Consider the following 19,734-nt stretch of genomic DNA (forward strand, 5'->3'; position numbering starts at 1 on the left):
AACATGAGGTCTATACACTGGTCTCTCATTAAGATGCAGGAACACTGCACAGTAACTGTACTGTAACGCTCTTCTCTTTGCAGTAAAACCACAAAAATCCATATCTAGACACAATATGGCTAAAATTAAAGAGAAGTTGAAATGGGATGAACCCCTGCAGGACGCATGCAGGTCTAAAGAACTTACTACAGTGTAAGCCATCCTCCTTTTCTCCCTATCTCTCTGTGACTTTCACTGTCAGCTGCACTCTTCTCATGGCAAGGTTCCCTATGGCCTGGCTGCTCGTCTTGAAAACAGCTCTGTCCCTGGATGGGGAAGTGGGGCAAGGTCATAATCACTGAAGTATTTTGTCTTGTAGAAGACACCTCTTTTAGGATGAAGCCGCTGTAAGTGATAACAAAAAAATTGGAGACAGGAAAATCGAAAGAGAAAGAGTGCTGGGATAGAGGGATGGCATGGGCAGATTCAGAGCTGTATGCTGAACTGAGACAAGTTAGTGGACACACTGGTTAGTTGATTCTGTGGTGTGCAGATATGAACTGCAGATACAGCCAGTCTGTAGGTTGATGTTATTTACAGCAGGTGTTAAAGAATGCAGCATAAAAACAACATAAATCTTTGTAATTAATGGTTCCATGAAATGATGCATGTTATCTGCAATCAGCTGAGCAGCCCCAGTTGCTTCTTTCATTCTGCATGGGGTTTGATTGTAAAGTTATACCAGGTCTTATCCACAGAAAAAAAAAAAAAAAATGTGAGGACTTTAGGAATCTTGTTTACATTTATTAAGATTTTAGTAATTAAAATAAAAAAAGAAAACATTTAGTTGGTCATCTGCATGAAAGGGTGAAGTCAGATAATCTTCCCTTATAAAGGTGAGATATCAAAGGAGGTTTTTACTCCTAAGACTTTGGCATTATAACGACCTTGAAATCTGTCCCCTTACCATCTTTCCGGGTACAGTACACACTGGAGCACCCTTGGGGACATGCCTGTAAGGAGATGGCCAGTTTGTTTTGCCTCCATCACTTTGACCCTGCTGGATTACATGGGTGTTTCCTGCGAGAAGGGTCCTCCGTTTTCCTTCTTTGTGGCAGTAGGTGTCCCAGGGGAGCTCTTAACCTCAAGGTATTCCACTGCTCCATATGTCACCATGGACAGCACTAGCACAGACAGCAAAATGTACAATTTGATGTAGGCTTGCAATTTGGTGCTGTAACCAAAAGCAATGACAAATCCAAGTGATTCCCAGAGACGGTAATTTGCAAAGGCAGCCTCCTTGTGTTTCTCAAATAAAATGCCATAGAGACCTGGAAGGAAGAAAGAAAGGAAGGAAAAACAAGTCTTGTGAAGATTAAATCTGCAACTACGTATTTTCAGGGGAGGGAATAAATAGAGGGAACAATGGGGAAGACAAACCCTCCCTCATAAATGTAAGAGAAAGGAAAATACAAACCTTGTCTTAAAAAATTGTTGTGCTTCTGTGAATTGTAAGAAGTAAAATAACAAAACAAACATGAGAAAATAGAGAACACCAGAGAAAAAGGGAACAAAAATGTGAGGAAGGAAGAAAGGACGTGATCTATTGAAATAAAATGGCAGGACTTCTTTTTTCCAACTATTAGCTACAAAAATCAAGGGTTTTGGATTGATGAACAAGTAAATAAGGAAAAAAAAGGAGGCCTTGATACTGTAGATTCTCCATGTATAACTACTAAGAAGCTCATACCAAAGCCTTACAGGCTTTCACAACATGGGCCCAGATTTAGTATGTAGACAAAATATATCTGCCTGAATCAACCAGATTTTCCAATTTTCAGCTCCTGGATGGGTTAGCAAACAGAATGTCCTTGATGAACACAGACCATCCAGGCAGCAACTGGAAAAATTACCTGACACAGAGTTTGACTGATCATCCTAATGCAGTTGTGTTCACTGGGAAGCTCCCAATGAGTTCAGTCAGTTGCAAACCATGACTGGGATCCAGAGAGGGATTCCAGCCTCCAGGTCTGACTAGTGAAACACACAGGGAAGGGGAGAGCATGCTTTCCTCTGGGTGCTGAGCTAGCACCAGTGGTGGTAAAGAACAGGGCATTTACTCTGACTCAGACATGGTGTGCACAGAGGGAAGGAGAAGAATATGATGAACTTTGACTCTTTTCATCCACTTGTGTAACAACACATCTGTTAGAAATACGTACATTCAGCCAAAATGCAAAGAGGAACGCAAAGTTCTCTGAAAATCTGAGTAGACTCAACTACTCCTCCATTTTTTTTAAGAAGGGGGAGACTTCATCTGTATGAAAAAGCTTGTGTATCCTGATGGCTGCAAGAGGATCTTTACTGAACTGTTTCACATGATGGAAACAGTTCAATTTAGACACGATGGAAAATTTGGACAAGTGCATCACAAGATGTACTTAGTTCATTAAACTGGCTGAGTGGAGTGTAGATAAGATAGTTCTTCATAGTTTTGCCTCATAAATGAACAAGTACAAGTTGTTCATACTAAATTCTTGATATGCATAGTGTTATCTTCTGGAAAGATATTAGTGAGGTAAGTTTAATATAGGAAGCTTTCTGATGTCGTGGCCATTCTATGTCTAAAGATTTGGGTTTCAGCTGGTCCATGTTCGCTATTTTGAAGAAAATTGCCTGGATGAGCTTCAGCAGGATGTGCTGGGCTGAGTGAGTGGAGAGGCTACTAGTTCAGAAATTTCACAGCTCACTTCTATGGAAATTATCCTGGCTTTTTGCCACTGCCTGTTTTCCTACTCATTCCTCTGGTACTAGCAGGGTATGTGTATATAACAGGACTGCTGGAAATTATTTGAGTCTGGGTTTATAAACTCTGACTCATTTATATTCTTTCTAAAGACAAAACAGCCCGGAAAGAACTTGGTTTTACCGTAGTCCACCTGATAGTTTTGTGCTAGACAATTATTATGCCCCAGTTGTTATGACCCAGGTGCAATTTTTTCAGTGGGTAGTATCAGCATCTGTGCTCAAGTTAGGTAAGAAAGAGCTCTACACACTCCAAAATGAAGTAGCTTTCATTGGAAATAAGTGAGAGCATCCACACATGAATGCAAACACCTCAGGAAAATTTTATAAGATGAAGTGACTCATCCACTGTGAGCCTATATATCCTTTAGGGGGTACTCGAGCATTAAATATCCACAGCAGCACAAGGCAAACCACAGAATGTTTTCAGTATGTGGCATGGTGCCATTTATGTTTCACTGGTTAATCTACTGAGGCCCAGCAGCACTCATGGGAGCTTAGCAAAGGAAGGACCACAGACCTTTTAAACCAACGTTATTTCAGAGGTTGTATCTCACCTCATAGTCTTTGATGCTGGGAAATTTTCATTTGATATATATCCCTATAAAACTTTTGAAGGGGAGAAGACATTTAGTTCTACATGGGTATGTGAAACTAAAGATCCTATTCTGGGATGCAGCATTGTGGGGGTAATGTCACTGCACCTCTCTAATAAGGTTTCATGTCATCACTTGACGTTTCACTGTGACAATGTGACAAAGTGAACTTTGTATAATTTTACAAATGGGAGCTGTGAAACAGCTGAGTAAGGCACAGACCAAAAAAAGACACTATGAAAGGAAAAAGAACATCCAAGCTAACATAAATGTGAAATTTTCACAAGGATCTTGCAGGAATTTGGGAATGGAGATGACCTGATACAGTGCTGTAAATAGAGATTAATGCTGTCACATAACTGCAGAGCCTACTCACCATCAAAGTAAGCCTGAAGGTTTGTCCACTGTCTTTGCCTACTCTGGGGAAGAAACTACAGTAATTTCCCAGCCACCTCCTCCAACAATTAAGTCCTCTGTACTTACTCCTTTTTTCCCTAATGTGGGTCTCAGGTCCATTTTTGTTGTGCAGGGACCTTACTGAGGAAACATGCTCCTCAAGGACATCTCAAATATATGTAAATCCTAGAAGAGAGGGTGCAAAGCCCAGCTCTTTTCAGTGGTGTCCAAGTAAAGTGGGCAAGAGATGTTGGGCATAAATTGAAATACACGAGGTTTCCTCTGAACATCAGGAATTTTTTTTTTTTTAATCTGAGGGTGACTGAACACTGTCACAGTTGCCTAGAGAGGATGTGGGGTCTCCTTCTCTGGAAAATATCAAAGGCTCTCAGGACACGGTCCTGAGTAAGCGGCTGTGCCTGGGTGGCCCTGCTTGAGCAAGGGGGTTGAACCATCTGAAGTCCGGAGGTCCTTTTCAACCCTAACCCCGCTGTGATTCTGAGAGAAGCGCAGTGTCTGAGGACAAGGCTTTCTGGACAAAGTACCACAAAGGACAGGCCCTTTATCCTAGCAGAACACTAAGATTTGGTTCTCAAGAGTGTTAAGAAGAAGCTTGCAGAGCAGTCAGAAAGACTGTGGCTGAAGAAGCAGGAAATGAATAAACAGCTTTTCTTAAGAGAGAGCAAATCTTCACTGATATTCTCCTTCCATGACCCTGAGTACTGTAAGAGCACTGATTTAAATTTTTTACCTAAGGCACAAGCCTCTGGTTAAGGATGTGAGGTGATGAGAGGGTGTGCCTTGATGTATGTACCAGCTCTCCTCTAGGGGATATGAGCTGGAGCTGCTGGAGGGGCAGAGAAGGATGCTGGCTGGCCACTCCCTTGTGTGTGGAGGCAGGGACTCTACATGTGCTTGAAAGGAGATCACTGTCAGTGCCAGGCAGTGGACGGCCATGTTTTCCATCTGGCTCTCCAGGAGGAAAATGACACTTTATCTAGTGGGTGAAATCTTCTAAGCCCTTGAAACATCCAAAGGGACCAGAGGAAGGAAGGCCAAGACACATAACCTGATGTGTGCCCAGAGGAGCACTTTCCCTTGAAGTGATTTTGTAATGATGTGATGTAATTCCAGCTTAAATTTTTGGCAATGAATTCCATACTTTGCTTATGTATTGTGTGAGAAATACTATTTATTTTGATTTCTGTAAAGTCTTCTGCTTGATAACTTTATCTGGTACCACTAGTCCTGTTATTAAGAAATATAGTGAATTTCAAGTCATCTTCTCCACACATTTAATTACCTTACTGATTGTCTTCCATACTTACCTCTTGTCCAGGCTAAAGAGTTCTCACTTTTTAGTCTTCCTTCAAGCAGAAGTGTCCCATGACTTTGCTCCTTTTTTGTTGCCTACTTGTGCCTTATCACACTGGATTATGCATTTTGAAATGGAGTAAACCAGAGCTATATGAAGTTACTTGGCTGCGTAATATTGCTTTCTGTGGTTTTCTCTTACATTTTTCCCCCAATAACTCACTGACAATTTTCTTCTTCGTTTGTTGCTGAGCTTTGAGTTAATTTTTATCCAGAGTGCTCTCCTTTATTGCGAAAGACAGACTAAATGTATAATTCTTCTTAGTTTCTAAATGACTTTGAAATACTTATACTCCTCCAGAATATTTATTCTGAACACCCGTTACCATTTTCTGCAATATTCTTCTCTCTTCATCCCGTAAAAATTGGTTCAATGAGTATTTTGCATTCTTACTCCCAACTTGTTCTATTTCTCCTGCTTTCCAATGAGTTAACATATTTCTTTTAGTTGCTATCTTAAAGCCATTATCATTGTTACACAGCATTGTTTCATAGGTACAAACATGCAGACTCTTATATCTCTAGAGAATACATTTCATTGTCACCAGGACTTACCATTAGTTTGTGTTTGCCAAACAGCATCAGATAGGCCCCAAAGAGCAGGGAACACAAAAAACACAGCAAGCTGCTTGGGATGAGGTTTCCACAGCAGTAGTGCTATTATACAGGCTATGTTCGTGACTGTGGCTGTTGATTTAGAAAGAAATAAAGAAGAGAAATATAGATGCAATTATAATCAGGACAGATTGGGGTAGATAACACTTTTTTATTCTACCCCCAATGAATGCACAAGGCAATCTTTAAATCTTTCAGGTTCATGGAGCTTTGCGTTGACTGAGTTGATAGCACATGAAGTACAAGACAATGCAGGCCTTTGACAGTGTCTAATTCATAGTTCTGAGCAGTGTCCTGAGCTGAGAGATCCTCAGTGCTGATATGGTTGTTAGCCCAAAGGACACGAACCACTGAGTAGGAGAAGGAGCTTCTGAAAGGCTTGCAGTCACCATGTGAGGTGTGTGGGAAGGGGGACCAAACACCCCTCTCCTCTCCTTGCCTTAAATGAGGTTTCCATTTAAGGCTAGAGGGGACAATTAAGGATTTCCAGAAGGTCTGGTGGCTTTGGGTCTTTCTTTTAAAAAGTGGTTTGCAAATGAGTGACAGATTCTTCCCCCCATAGGTGCCCATTCACAGGCTGAGTAAAAGACCACTAAACAGAATTGAGAGGTTCAGAGATCTTCCATTTCTAACACCACAGTTTTGGGGGAGATTTAATTGTTTACTGCTACTAGTATTAGGTGTTTTTTGCCCCCTTTTTTTTTTTTTTTTTTTTTTTTTTTTTTTTTTTTTTAAAAAAAAAAAAAAAGACAGAAGAATATTTGAGCTAGTGATTGTAACAGAAAGCACTCTAAATTTCTCCTTCCTTGTCCAGGTTTAAAATTTCCTCTGGAGAAAATGCCTAGAATGTCTTGATGCATACTGATCTATTCAGTGATATTTCTAATAACACAAAGTATTGCATAGTGGAAATGAGGAATTAGTCCACTTCAGTATGCATAATGCATACAGGGGCACAAAAGAAATATTTCTTGTTATTTTTTCATGCTTCCATTACTCTGTTACTCATTGGAAAAATGTTCTCTGGAGGGGGAGATGTTCTTAAATATGCAAATCTTTTCACAAGGCGACATGAAAATTACTGTCCCATACACAAGCCCTTAGGTCATTTTAGCCCAACACATGACTTTGTTCTATTTTTCTCCCCATAGAACAAGTAGTAAAAAGGATGGCAGGCCAGCCTTTAAAAGTTTCCTGAAATTTCACTCAGATTTCTAGGTTTATCATTTCCTGAGACTCAGGTCAACAATGATTTGCTTTCACTCCATAAAGGTGAGGAGATTTCAGCCCAGTGGAGAAATCCTTCTTATGACTGTGCAAGTCTCAACATCTGCATTGTAAGATCATCTGTCATTGGCTGCATCAGAGCTATAAAGCATCAACTCTATAGGGAACTTTTTGCATAGACAGAGCCCTCAAAAGCAGGCTGAACTTACATCACCAGCAAAGTGATATAAGGCAAAGACAGCAATACAGTGCTTAACTGAGTTGAGCTGTCTCTCTTCTCATGAATGAAGTTTGTGAAGTGTGCCTCTAGACTGACTTTGATTTTAATGGATAGCTGACAGCAAGCTATCTCTTTGTACGTGCAAAGGGGGAAGGAGTGGATCTGATTACATGTGATGATCAGTCATTCAAGAAAACTTTACATACCTAATGCAAATAGAAGTTTTCTACCCGTGAACTGGGACATCTTTCCAAAGAGCAGAGAGCAGAGGGAATTTACAGCTGCAAAGCAGATCATCACATAACCAACGTACTGTATTCCCAGGGCACAGGTCACATATACCTGGAAGAGAAGGGACAGTGGTGCCACATTTTCTTTGATAAAAATATACAGCTAGAGTCCAAAGATCTTAGCCTGACTGGTAAATAGCCAGCATGGACAAGATAAAAAGAGCACAGCTAGAGAGTTTTCCAACCAGCTCCTGGTGCATTGACATAGCTGGCCTTCAGCAGCAACCTTCCTAACCCAGTTCCCAATCAGACTGGTGCCATGTAAACAGAGGAATAACAAACAGAACAAATCTGAGCAGTGTTTGCTGTACAAATAAAACGCCTGGAAGTAGAATTAGGAATTTTCTACCCTTCCCATCATAGCCCAAGAGATGAAAATTGACAATTGTTGCTATGGTCATTACAAAGCAGCTCCCAAAAAATGAAGAGGACCTCTTCTATAAGAGCATGTAGCCAGTGGAGGTTGCCATGGAGTGCCCCTTTCAATCCGTTGCAACAGAGCGACCAGTGCACATTTCCATCTGATTTAAATGCAAAGTCTGAAAGCCTTAAGCATGACAGAAGCAGCTCAGGAAGGTTGACCTCTTGCTTTGGAGGCTTTCTCAACAAATGCCTAGAGAACACACCTGCTGTGTGTCTAGGTTTGTCAAGAAACTGGAAGATAGAGGTGGTTTTAATAATTTCAACCCATCAGGGTCTGGACCTGTTGCAGTAGTGACTGGTGAGGGCTTTCAGCCAGCCATGTTGAGGACTTCCCCTCTTACCGTAAAGGTTGTCAAAATAAAATATGTGGAATGTGTGCTGACTTGCATTTATAAAAGCTCTAGGGAAACCAGGAGAGGAAGGAAGATATAAAAGCTTTGCTGGCTTCTGGCTTTTCTCCCAGTTTGTTATTTACAACAAGGTGAAGAGTTTGAACCTGTAGCTCTCTGCTGTGGCCTCCACTGGTGAGTTAAGCTCTCTACTGCATTCTTTTCGAGGCTGTTCCAGGGGACATATTTACTGCTGTTTGAAGACGCCACTCAGGGTTCATTCATGTAGAAGTAAGCAGTAATTTTGTAATCCACAAATCATCATTAAAAACATCCTCATTTGACAAGTAAATATAGATCAAATGCAATAGTAAGACACAACGGCACAAAAAAATAAGACAAAAATAGATTTTCATTTACATCCACACCTTTGTGTAGTCACCAGAAAGAAATCCCTGTTCAAACCCACTGTACATTGTCAGAGGGATTAGAAGACACTGTCTTTTATCTTTAAGATGCCGAAAAGTTGCTAGGAACGTAGACCAAAAGGATGGTGCCTCTAGTTTTTCTTTCTCAGTCTCTGCTTGGTCAGATTTGATCTGGTCCAGAAATATAACAACCAGCAACACAGCTAGCACACCACTAGCTGCAAAAAAAAAAAAACAAAACAAAAAGTTCATGAAAAAGTGAGGAATGCTGAAAGAATGATGGGAAGTCGCTTGCTGCTGTTATTGTTCTGACTTGGTGCTTAATTCTCTGTGGGATATTTTGGCAGCTGCCTCTGATTCCGCTTCAGTGTAAAGGCCATTTCTGCATAAACAAGAAGGCCTGATCTACATTCACATCTTCTGCATACAGCTGTGCCCTCGCAAATCCCCTCAGCTTAGCTGTGGCTGGCCTGTTGTGACAGCCGCCGGGACAGCTGCACGGCCGCAGAGGGTGACGGCTCACCCTTCCAGGGCAATCCAGGGGCACGGGGACGGGAGCTGGCCAGAAACAGCTCCCTCGGGAGCTATCAGGAGGCTTTAAATCAACCAGAGAGAGGAGTACTCACTTCCAGCGCCAAAGTTTTCATGGCTAGTGGGGCTCTTCTTTCAAATACATGGAAAGAAAAATAAATGCTGTCTTGAAACCCAGTATATGTTGTGCCTTTTTTTTTTTTTTTTGGCTCAGAACCATGCTTTGAGCATGGAATATGTGCTGTTTTGAAGATTAGAGTAAGCAGCTCTAGCTAACTTGGAAAGATGGAAGTTATAGCTTTAAACCCATAATTTCCTAGCAGAAGCAGCATATAAAAGAATTATATAGAGTAGTTAATCAGAAAATGATTGTGCATGTATCAGTCTAGATTTGTTGCTTGTGTAGTGAATCAAAACGATTTTTTTCATGTTATCAAGAAGATAACCATGTCTCATTATATACATGAGACAACCATAGATTCACAACTGATTGCTTCATTAGGTATGCAGGGCATGATAATGTTTCCTCACCTAGGCTGACTAGAATTCCATCCATGGAAAGATCTACAGTTCGGAGTAAGATGAGAACCGGGCACCTCTTTCCATCCACTTTGCTTGCTTAATGTGCTCCTATGTTACGTTTATGGATATTGTCTCTACTGTGAACTTTTAATATCCAAATACATCAGTAGATTTACAATTAATTGTCTCATTTTTTTATTGCTTATTATTTTTCATCTATGTCTCTTAGAATTTCTCCAGTGTCCTGGTTTCCCACTGTGGCTGAGCTGTAAATCCTTCGTGAGTCAAATCATTATTAGTTCTGCCAGAGTGTTTATTAGTACTTATGGACTAATTGCTGGACTTAAATGGGTTACAGCATGACATCCACATTTTCAGAAAAAAAAAATATAACAAATATGTTAAATGAATCAAGAGCAATTATGGAAATAATGGCATGGCTTAATAGTGGTTCGTATGAACATAAACAGAAGCATTCACAGTCCTTGAGAAAGTGAAACAGCAGAAAAGTCATCCATTATAGTCTCCACCCAAGCTGGGCAAAATAAGTATTCAGCCGCCAAATAGAGGACACATTTAAAAAATGACTCTGAATGGAATATTTAGCCATTTACTATCCCTTGAGGCAAGGAAAGACATCTCTTTTATTAAGAGCTTAAAAGAAAACAAAACCCCACTGACACAGGGTCAGGAGAAAGCAGGGTTGCATTCACTTTGCATGCACAAAGCCTAGGGGAGTGCTGTATATGTTAGTCATCAAATTTAAATTTAAACTTTACAGAAAAACATGCCTTTAGCAGAAAGTCATCAGCTCCAGTACATTCTGGGGAGAGAGTGGGGAGATATTTTTGGCACTTTCCCACCAATTAGGAATGGAGGCTGGGGACAGAGAAAGGGTTTTCAGCAATGCCCTTGTGCACTGAGAGCTGGCTCTGCGTGGATCACATACACTCCATTGGAGTGTACGACAAATTCTATGCTTCTGTCTCAGCACAGAGAGTATATCTGTGTTCAGGGACTGCAAAAATATTTTGACAGAGCTAAGGTGCACATTGCCTTGCCAGATACTTTCCTTTATGCAGAGAATAACTTATTTGGAGCGGGATACTTTTTGGAGCTTTCCTCACTCAGTGAATCCTTGCACATCTATTTTTTCTTTTAATAGCATCACCTTCCCTGTCTTTAACTCTTTTCTAGCCTTGTGCAAGGAAGGTCCATAGCAGCTATGGTTACTAAATGGGAGATATGCCAATTTGCCTGGCTGAATTTGGGTCACCACACTGGGCTTCAGCTTTATTCCAGGTGAAAAATGTAAAGAATATCTTTCTCCTTTAGATAAAAATGATACAGCTCTGGTATAAAACATTAGGAAGGAGTTGTTTATAATTCTCACATATCTTATTTTCTTTCAGCAAATTGGATTGAAGGAGAAAGTCAGAAACTTAATCTGCAAAGCCATGCTAGCCTCCACAAGTACTAGGCTCTCCGTCAGCGATACTGATTAAAGATTGTGTGGATTACTCACCAGTATAGACCCCTAGCAGTGTGTAGATTAAGGAGTTGGAGGGTTTTGCTGACCCAGTGGTGTTAGTGGTATCAGTCAGGCAGTTGTACGCTCCACAGCATTCCAGGTCCTCTTCTGAGATCTCCACTAATTAAGAACCAAAAGAAAGGCAGGTCAGTGAAGAAATCAGGTAAATCCACACTGTGTGTAAGGATAGAAGGATATGAGGAATCTAGTGCTTGGTGATTGGTGCTGGTTTCAAGTATCTTCTGATTAGAGATATTTTACTTCAGCATCTCAGTTTAACACACAAAAATTTGGTTTAAAAGAAACAAAGAGAGACTGAACACTGAATTAATGGTTACATGAGGACAGGGACTAACTAAAGTTAGAGGCTGAAATCTGAATCCAAGCTCAATTTCCAGTGTTCCAAGTTTGAGTACATATTTTTACCTCTTTCATTCACCATAATACCTCCTGAGATAGGTCCCTAAGTTTACACCAGCAATGGACTGATGGACTTCAGTTCTTACAGCCATCCCACATTTGCCTTATCCAGATAATTTCTGTATGTGTTGTAGGAACAGAAACCACCTCAAGACATTTTTTTTTTCCTAATATAAATTATGATTACCCTGTATTGCGGTTTTCTAAGTAGCCTGCTTTTCCTGACTTTATTATTTCACTACTGCCTTTAAAGCTTTCTGAGAACACACTTGCGGTGTAAGGCCATATGTCAAAGCCGCAAACAGACACATCCTCACGCACACTGTGTCCCCAGCACACTGTGCCCACTTCCTCCAGTACCCCCTTGGAAAAGAATAAATGCCAACCCAAAGGGCAAGCCTGAATAAACTGTCTACTGGAGGAGGATGATCCAAACACCACACAATAATTTTAGTGCTTCCACTGCAGAATTTGTCTCTGATCCAAGCACAATAAAGTGCAATACAGCTGTACCTTGGTGGAGTTCTTAAAGAAGAGTTGATCCATAATTTTTCAATTAAAGTTATTGTGTAACTACTTTTAGTGTGTTTTTCCTCATTGCTTCCAATCAAAGCTGCTGTGATGTGAATCAGCTGTTTAACCAGCTCCATAAACAACTTTAGGTTCAACATAAGATAAAAAGTAGTGATGTAAAGAAAATAGTTACCTTATTATAGTCACTGGCTACCACTACAGACCTTCAGAAAAAAATGGACAAACAGACTTTCAGCAAAATTACCATATGCAAAGGGTGAGTCACATGAGTGAAGTGTGGAAGCGTGTAAAACAAGTTTTTTATCGACTCCTGCATCATCTGAAGATGAAGCTGCACATGCAATTAGTCATATGCAAGCTGCAAGGCAGAGTTTGCGGTGTTTCTCTTGAATTAAAACTGTAATATTGTTGAGTGAGGAAGGATAACTCTCATAATTTACACTGATTACTCTCTTCAGTTGTGGTATTACCATATGGTGCAACTTTGCCTTGCCGTGTCTGGATGCAGTGATGCAGACAATATGTCAAGAGTAGGTGCATGTCTGAATTTTATGCATTTTGATTCTCCAGATACATGCAAAGCCTTTCCTACTGCTCAGTGAAATTATACATTTTAAGTACATGAAAATATCAATGGATGCCTTTGCACAAGTCTTGGAGGAGAGAATAATAGTTGCATGACTGGAGATTCTTACCCCTTTAACCCAGCAAAGTTCCCTCTAGATTAAAGTTGTGTCTCACTGAGGAGGCACAGTAGAGAAACTCATAATGGCTCATCACTGTCGTGAAGATGGGCAAGGCCTCTGGCTTTGAGAGCTGTTCACAGGAACACAACATTTTCTGAAATTCTATGTAATAGATAAAAAAATAAGAGTGTCTTTAAAATTTGGAGGAACACCCTCAAAAGTAAAACTAGGAAGGGATTTACAAGACCAAAAAAATAGCATTTCATTCCTCTTATTAAAATTGCGTGTCTTGTGAAGCAAAGGAGAGTCAAACATTTGCAGTCTGTAGAGACCCCACAGCTGCACCACTCCCTTTGCCCTGCAAGTATAGTCTGAACAGACAGTCCCTCCTGAGGTATCCTGTGGCTCTGGGATCAGGTCAGCAGGGCTCCACTGCATTTGAAAAGGTCTGCCAGCATTCTTTATTAATGTTGCTTCACCTATGGTTACTTAGGTTTAAAGAAAGCATGATTCTACATAAATATCACACCTTGTGACAACTACTTTGCCATAAATCCAGAGATTCAAAGATTAAAACCTGTTGCCAACTTCCCGACATTTAGCTTTGACGTAGCAGCTATTTGAGAATTATTCGGAGGACATAGTGCTTAACTGAGACAGGAAAGAGGTAACTTCTTGGTACTCATTGTAGCAATGTATATGGAAAACTCTCTCCATGTCTGGAGAACAACCCTGTTCTGATTTTGACAGGATGAGGAATGTACAGGAGACCGTAATGATAAGACACCACAGCATTTTGAATCTCTAAGGTGGCATCCAAATATTAATTTATCTTCACAACTACCCTTTTAAAATTGACACCAATTACATACATAGGAAACGAGGGCACTTCTGCTGAGTTATTTCTTCAAGCTACGTTGGCATCTGCTGTCTGAGCCTGAAATACAGCAGAGGAACCCTGGCACCAGGCTCCTGCCAACAACTTCTGCTATTTCTTCTTGGCAGTTCTGTAGAACACTCATTTTCAGCAAGCACCAGCAACCAGTTCTGACTCACCTTGAATGCTTAACAGCAAACTAGCCCAATACTACAAGCTTTGCAAAAAGGTTGCTTTAGTATTTTGCCTTTTGTTTTAATCACTTTTAATAGAAATCAGATATGAAGGACTGTCACTGCCTGCGGCCTATCTATGCTTCGCACTACGGGGGTAGAATTCAAACAGAATTCAGTTGAGTTCTTTTTTTTATCTATTTGCCTGAACTCCCTTTATGGCTGATTTTTGATAGAAAATAGACACTTTCAGAGAGAAATTTATCTCATTTATTTCGGACATCTATCCTCAGATGGGCTAACTCTCATCTGGAGTGCCTGTTTCCACTGGTTATGAAAGCTCAGCTGCAGAAAACTACCTCTTATCTGTCTAGAACTTGTTGATGTTTATAGAAAGAAGTGCCAAAATTTTAAATACATTTTACCTTTGGTGGAAGATTGGCTGAGTATCAAGGATGAGATAAGATTTCCCCAGATGCCGGAAGACTGAAACACCAGAAAGAAGACCCCAAAGTACTGGTTGATAATGTCTTTTGCATTTTTTCCTGCTTTCTCAGCATACGAAGTGCCAGCAATGGTGAGGTAAGTGCATTTGGCAGACCAGAGTGGTGCTCCTCCTAAGCCCAGGATCACAGAGGTAGGGATTAGCGTGTACCTGCCAAAGAACACTTTATTTAGCATAGTTGTTACCATTAGCATAACAATCACTCGCTCACAGATCCAGAGGATAAAATAGACATCAAAGAAATAGATTTATCCTTTTTATGATACCGTAAATCAGTTACATGGAATCAAGAAAAGGCCAGCCTTGTGAAGTTCAGGGTGTGCAAGCACATGCAGCAGCCCTGTGCAGGGACTCTAGGCCTAGGCCAGGCTGGCTAGGTCTGTGCTCATGTGCCTTAACTTCTCATATCTGAGAACTGAATTGCACATACACTTCAGAAGAAGGATATGGACAACTTTCCTCCACAGAGCTGCAACCCTTGCCGCTGGAGAGCAGAAGTTGCTCATCCACCTTCAGAAAGAGTGAGGCAGGAGTTAGCCTTCCCCTGTGGCCCTCTTCTCCCAGAGCTACTGCCTGGAAGATAGTCTTCCCTTCAACCTTTTCAAAAACAGCCCTAAAAGTATTTTGACTTTTAAATGTAACTTCTGGTTTTTGTTTTTTTCTTTCCTCAAAGGGGAATCTCTTCTACGAATATGAGTTGCAGAAGTAGTTTCAGGTAGGTAGATGGCTGTGTTAATTCTGATCCTTTGCACATTTTCACCTCTCTGGTCCACCTGATACTGGATTTATTTCTCTCTCTTTGTTGCAAGTAGCACCTTTTGCATCCAACTTTCTACCCCGCAACACGGAGTGAGAGTAGGAATGGAGCAGAAAAAGAAGAAAGAGCTTTGCCCTTACTTATTTTGTTTGAACACAACAGAGAGGGTTAAAGTATTTAAATTGTACCAGCTAGCATAGAAGTTCCCTAAGGAGAAGGCGATGTAGCAGCACATGGAGATTGCAATGGTCCACTTGCAACCCAGCTTCTTGATGAGGATTGGAGGGAGGAACATGGACGATAAGATGAGTGCAGCATACAGAACACTTAGGGAAGCAACGCCCAGGCCTTCTTCTGAGTTGAGACTGCTCTGCAGGGACAAAAGCCATGATTGAGACAAATTTTATCACAGGTACATATTACTATAGTGTACAGAGAGTGGCTTTGGGCAGAAATAGAGAGACATAGCATATGGGGCTGGGGATTACTGTCTCATTTCCCCAAAACAGCCTGATTATGGACTTGGAATTTTCCTCAAAATGATAGACCTATTATGAAAACATGATACAAGACCAGGTGAGATTATTTGATGTTATTTGTTTGAGTTTCTCTTTGAAAACAAGCTGAATGAAGGATAACCTCTTTTCTTGGCCTTCATTTGTTGTCTCAGGCAGGAATATTCTCAAATCTGCATTGCAAGAGCTGGCATAGCAATAGTGGGAGATTCTTTGCTTTAAACTACAGGTCTGATAATTTCTAAGATTTTCAGAGGCCAATGTCCAAATATCCTAATAGGCTCACAGCGGCCCTTTGTAGTTGGAAGTAATTGATTTACCCACATTTTCACAAAGAAGGAACAACATTTTACTGATCTAACCAGGTTTTATAGTTTTATGCTCAAAATAGTTCTCCTCTTGTCTTGATGCTCTGAAAGTTGAAACAGGAAGGTCAGTTTGGGAGACCTGGACAAGCTTGAAAAATGGGTCCATGCAAACTTAATGAAGTTCAGCAAGTCCAAATTCAAGGTGCTACACCCGGGTCAGGACAATCCCAGACATGGGTACAGACTGGGAGAAGAACTCATTGAGAGTAGCCCTGCAGGAGAAGATTTGATATTCTGTGGATGAAAAGCTGGACAAGAGCAGTGGTGTGTGCTCAGAGCCCAGAAGGCCGGCTGCATCCTGGGCTGCATCAATATAGGCGTGACCAGCAGGGCAAGGGAACGGATTCTCCCCTCTGCTCTACTGCGTCCTCATCTGAAGCACTGCATCCTGTTCTGAGGTCCCAGGCACAGGAAGGACCTGGACCTGTTGAAGAGGAGGGCCATGAAGATGATCAGAGAGATGGACCACCTCTCCTAGACAGGCTGAGAGAGTTGGGATTGTTCCGCCAGGAGAAGAGAGGACTCCAGGAAGACCTTATTGCAGCCTTTGTACTGCAGCCTACAGTACTCAAAGGGGACATTAAACATTGGGGATGTGACTTTTCACAAGGGCAGATAGTGCTAGGCCTAGAAAGGGCAACAGTTTCAAACTAAAAGAGAGATTTAGGGTAGATATTAGAAAGAAAATCTTTACTGTGAGGGTGGTGAGGCATTGGAACAGGTTGCCCAGATAATCTGCAGTTACTCCATCCCTGGAGATGTTCAAGCCCAGGCTGGATGGGGATTTAGGCAATCTGGTCTAGTGGAAGGTGTCCTTGCACATGGTGGAGGGTTGGAACTAGATGATCTTTAAGGACCTTTCCAACAAAAGCACTGTGCAATTCTATGCTGTTTAGCAATGCTTTCCTGATTGCTTTGAATCAGAGGTGATGCAATTCAGTACGATTTTGGAAGGGGGACTGGCTGCTGGCAGGAGTTGGCACTGGAGAGCACAGTGGGGGAATGAAGCTGTTGATGGCCTCATGGAACAGTTTCCAAGCCTGCGGTGGCTGTGCAGTCTGGCTGTGCAGGACCATGGTGGCAGCCATGCACCATGTTTGGAGACAACCAGGCAGCAGGACAGTGGGGTGAGGACAGTCTCTGTTAGAGCAGTGTCAAGGTATTTGAGAATTGAAATGGTGGTTTTATAAACAGGCAAAGAGGCTTCCTGATCTCAGATGTCTTATTTTTGAAATGTCACATGCCTGGTTTTGTTAGCTACAACTTCCAAAAATTAGAAACCAGGCTTCCAAAATCATATGGTTTTTACTGTCTAGGTTGTTTCGGTTTTTTTTTTTTTTTTTTTTTTTTTTTTTTTTTTTTTTTTGGGGTGGGGGGGTGGTGTGGGTCTGGTTAGTGGAATATTGAAATGAATTATGAAAATTTTTACTATTCCTGTACATATATGTCCACAGATTTGAAAATATACTTCCCTCTAGCCACCCCCCGGCTCTCGCTAGCTCAGTTATTCAGGGGTTTTAGGGAAATATATTTCAGAGAGACAGAATAGAGATTTCAAAAGAGTGGCTCTCACCCCCAGCTTCCGTCCAAGCTTTATTCTCGATGTGATGTTCCAGGAGGCCGAGGAGAGAGAGAGTGAACCAGGAAGAAACAGGGGTATATCTAGTTTTGGGCCAAGGAAAGATATTGGCCCTGAGCCAATAGGGTCAGGAGTAGGTATGATAGGGAAAAAGGGTTGAACTACATAGCACAGGTTTCAGGGGGACTCTGAGGGGAAAAACCATTCCTCAGAGGAACACAACACAGATTCACAGAATATTCTGAGTTGGAAGGGACCCTCAGGATCATGAAGTCCAGTTCTACAGTAAATGGCTTGTATGGGCATTGAACCCACAACCTTGGTGTTATTAGCACCATGCTCTAACGAACTGTTTCAGATGGTGGGACTGACTTGCATCTTCTAGGGTTTATCTTCCCCTGCCTCATTAGACTCCCCAGTTCATAATATCTCCATCCAGTTTTGGAACTGTTTTTGCAGAACAGCCCTGAGTTCAGAATCTGACAATGCTAGCAAAGAAAAGCTGTTCAAGGAGAAAAGAGAGATGTATGGAACAGGGAGGGACCTCTTCCTGAAAGGAGGTCAAGCACTCGTTATTGCAAACAAGTTCATCATGTCGTGTAACAAGTTCCACCTTTGAGTCATGCAGATTCCCACTCCAGTGGGAAAATTCAATTCAGTTGACCATGATCATATGCTAATATCCTGCCTAAAATTGCTCGACAATGTCTCCTATTCATTTATCAGCCATTAGACCAGCAGAGCCTTCTAGGCTGAGAAGCTTCTCCTTGTGTTTATCTACTCAGAAGCATTCATGGACAGCAACAGTAACCCTCAGTTTTTTATTTTGGATAAACAAGTGAGCTCTAATGATAACCCGAGTATTCAAGTCATTCTAGAAACCCATCTCTATGACCATGTTTTAGGATGTTAATGCTAGTACAAGCCACAACTGCCTTATTAAAAAATAATATTTTACCTATTGTGTTATATCACAATCCTAGAAATTACTGTTTTATTTTCTACTTATTTAATAATTTGGGCATAAATTTTAATTATTTTACATTGCTGTACAATAATAATTATTATAAAATCATAGCAATTTAAAAATATTCAAAACAAACCCTTTCCAGAAACTGAATTTGTTTTCCACTTCATCTTCTTTAGAGAAAAGTCATCTCAGGTTAATTTTGTTTTCTGTTTCTACTGAAACAAGTTTTGTGGATCTAAAGCAGAAGCGCGACACAAATATGTGAGCTATTTGAGAAACACTAGAATAAAATATTTAGTAAATGCCATGGATTTGGGTGGGGGATATTAACCTGCAGCAAGTTAATATCCTAACCCACCTCATAAATAATACTGTGCATGCCTTCCTCACAGAGACCATGGAAAGACTGACGTGTTTCACACTGCCAGCTGGCCTGATGCCCTCCCAGACCAAGGGTCCTGATAACCAATGGGAGATGCCCCACTTACCTGTAGACTCTGGAGTCCTCCGTAAGCAGTAAAGAGAAGTAAAAATCCGAAAGAAATGACCAAAACATTCTTAAGATTCCTTTCCATGTTGATTCATAGAAGACAAAGGTCTGCCAGTGGGCAAAGCTGATCCAATTAATCCAGGGGATGATTTGAGTTAGAGAAAAACCGCTTATGCCTTGTTGGAAAAGGTCACTTTTTTTCTGTGTTTGTAGAGAAGAGAGTTGTTAATTATTTGAAGACTGGCCAGTGAACTTTACTTCTAGTAGTACTGAAAACTTCTTGTGGAGTTGTTATTCATTCACCTGTATGACTCAGGCAATAGCCAGCAGTCCCAAGGGCATCTATCATGTTTTATTAGAGCGGTATGTGAGTTTTTTGCAATACTTGCACCTATTTGAGTATCAAAGTCATATATTATATAGCTCTCCACTATGATCAGCACAGAAGAAAAGAACTGCAAGCTGTGAAATCACTTTCCGTCATAAAGATACACAAATCCATAAAGGACAAAGATTAAACACTGTACTGAAATCTGCATCAGGCCTATTGCTTAACTATGGTTACAAAAGCGTGCTGGGAAATGAGAGTGTGCT

General features: G+C 41.0%; 1 protein-coding gene across 1 annotated transcript; it reads right to left on the reverse strand.

Moving 5' to 3' along the window:
* Positions 1-1,044: 1,044 nt before the first annotated feature.
* On the reverse strand, positions 1,045-19,225 carry UNC93A (unc-93 homolog A). The gene is made up of 8 exons (XM_040059848.1): positions 19,139-19,225; positions 15,407-15,588; positions 14,382-14,611; positions 11,261-11,386; positions 8,683-8,900; positions 7,419-7,554; positions 5,706-5,837; positions 1,045-1,310 (listed from the first exon to the last, which is right to left on the reverse strand). Exons 1-8 carry the CDS (start codon positions 19,223-19,225, stop codon positions 1,045-1,047), a joined length of 1,377 nt encoding a protein of 458 aa, XP_039915782.1.
* Between the last annotated feature and the right edge of the window lie 509 nt (positions 19,226-19,734).

Source organism: Hirundo rustica, chromosome 3 (genome assembly GCF_015227805.2).
Source record: "Hirundo rustica isolate bHirRus1 chromosome 3, bHirRus1.pri.v3, whole genome shotgun sequence".
Lineage (NCBI taxonomy): Eukaryota > Metazoa > Chordata > Aves > Passeriformes > Hirundinidae > Hirundo > Hirundo rustica.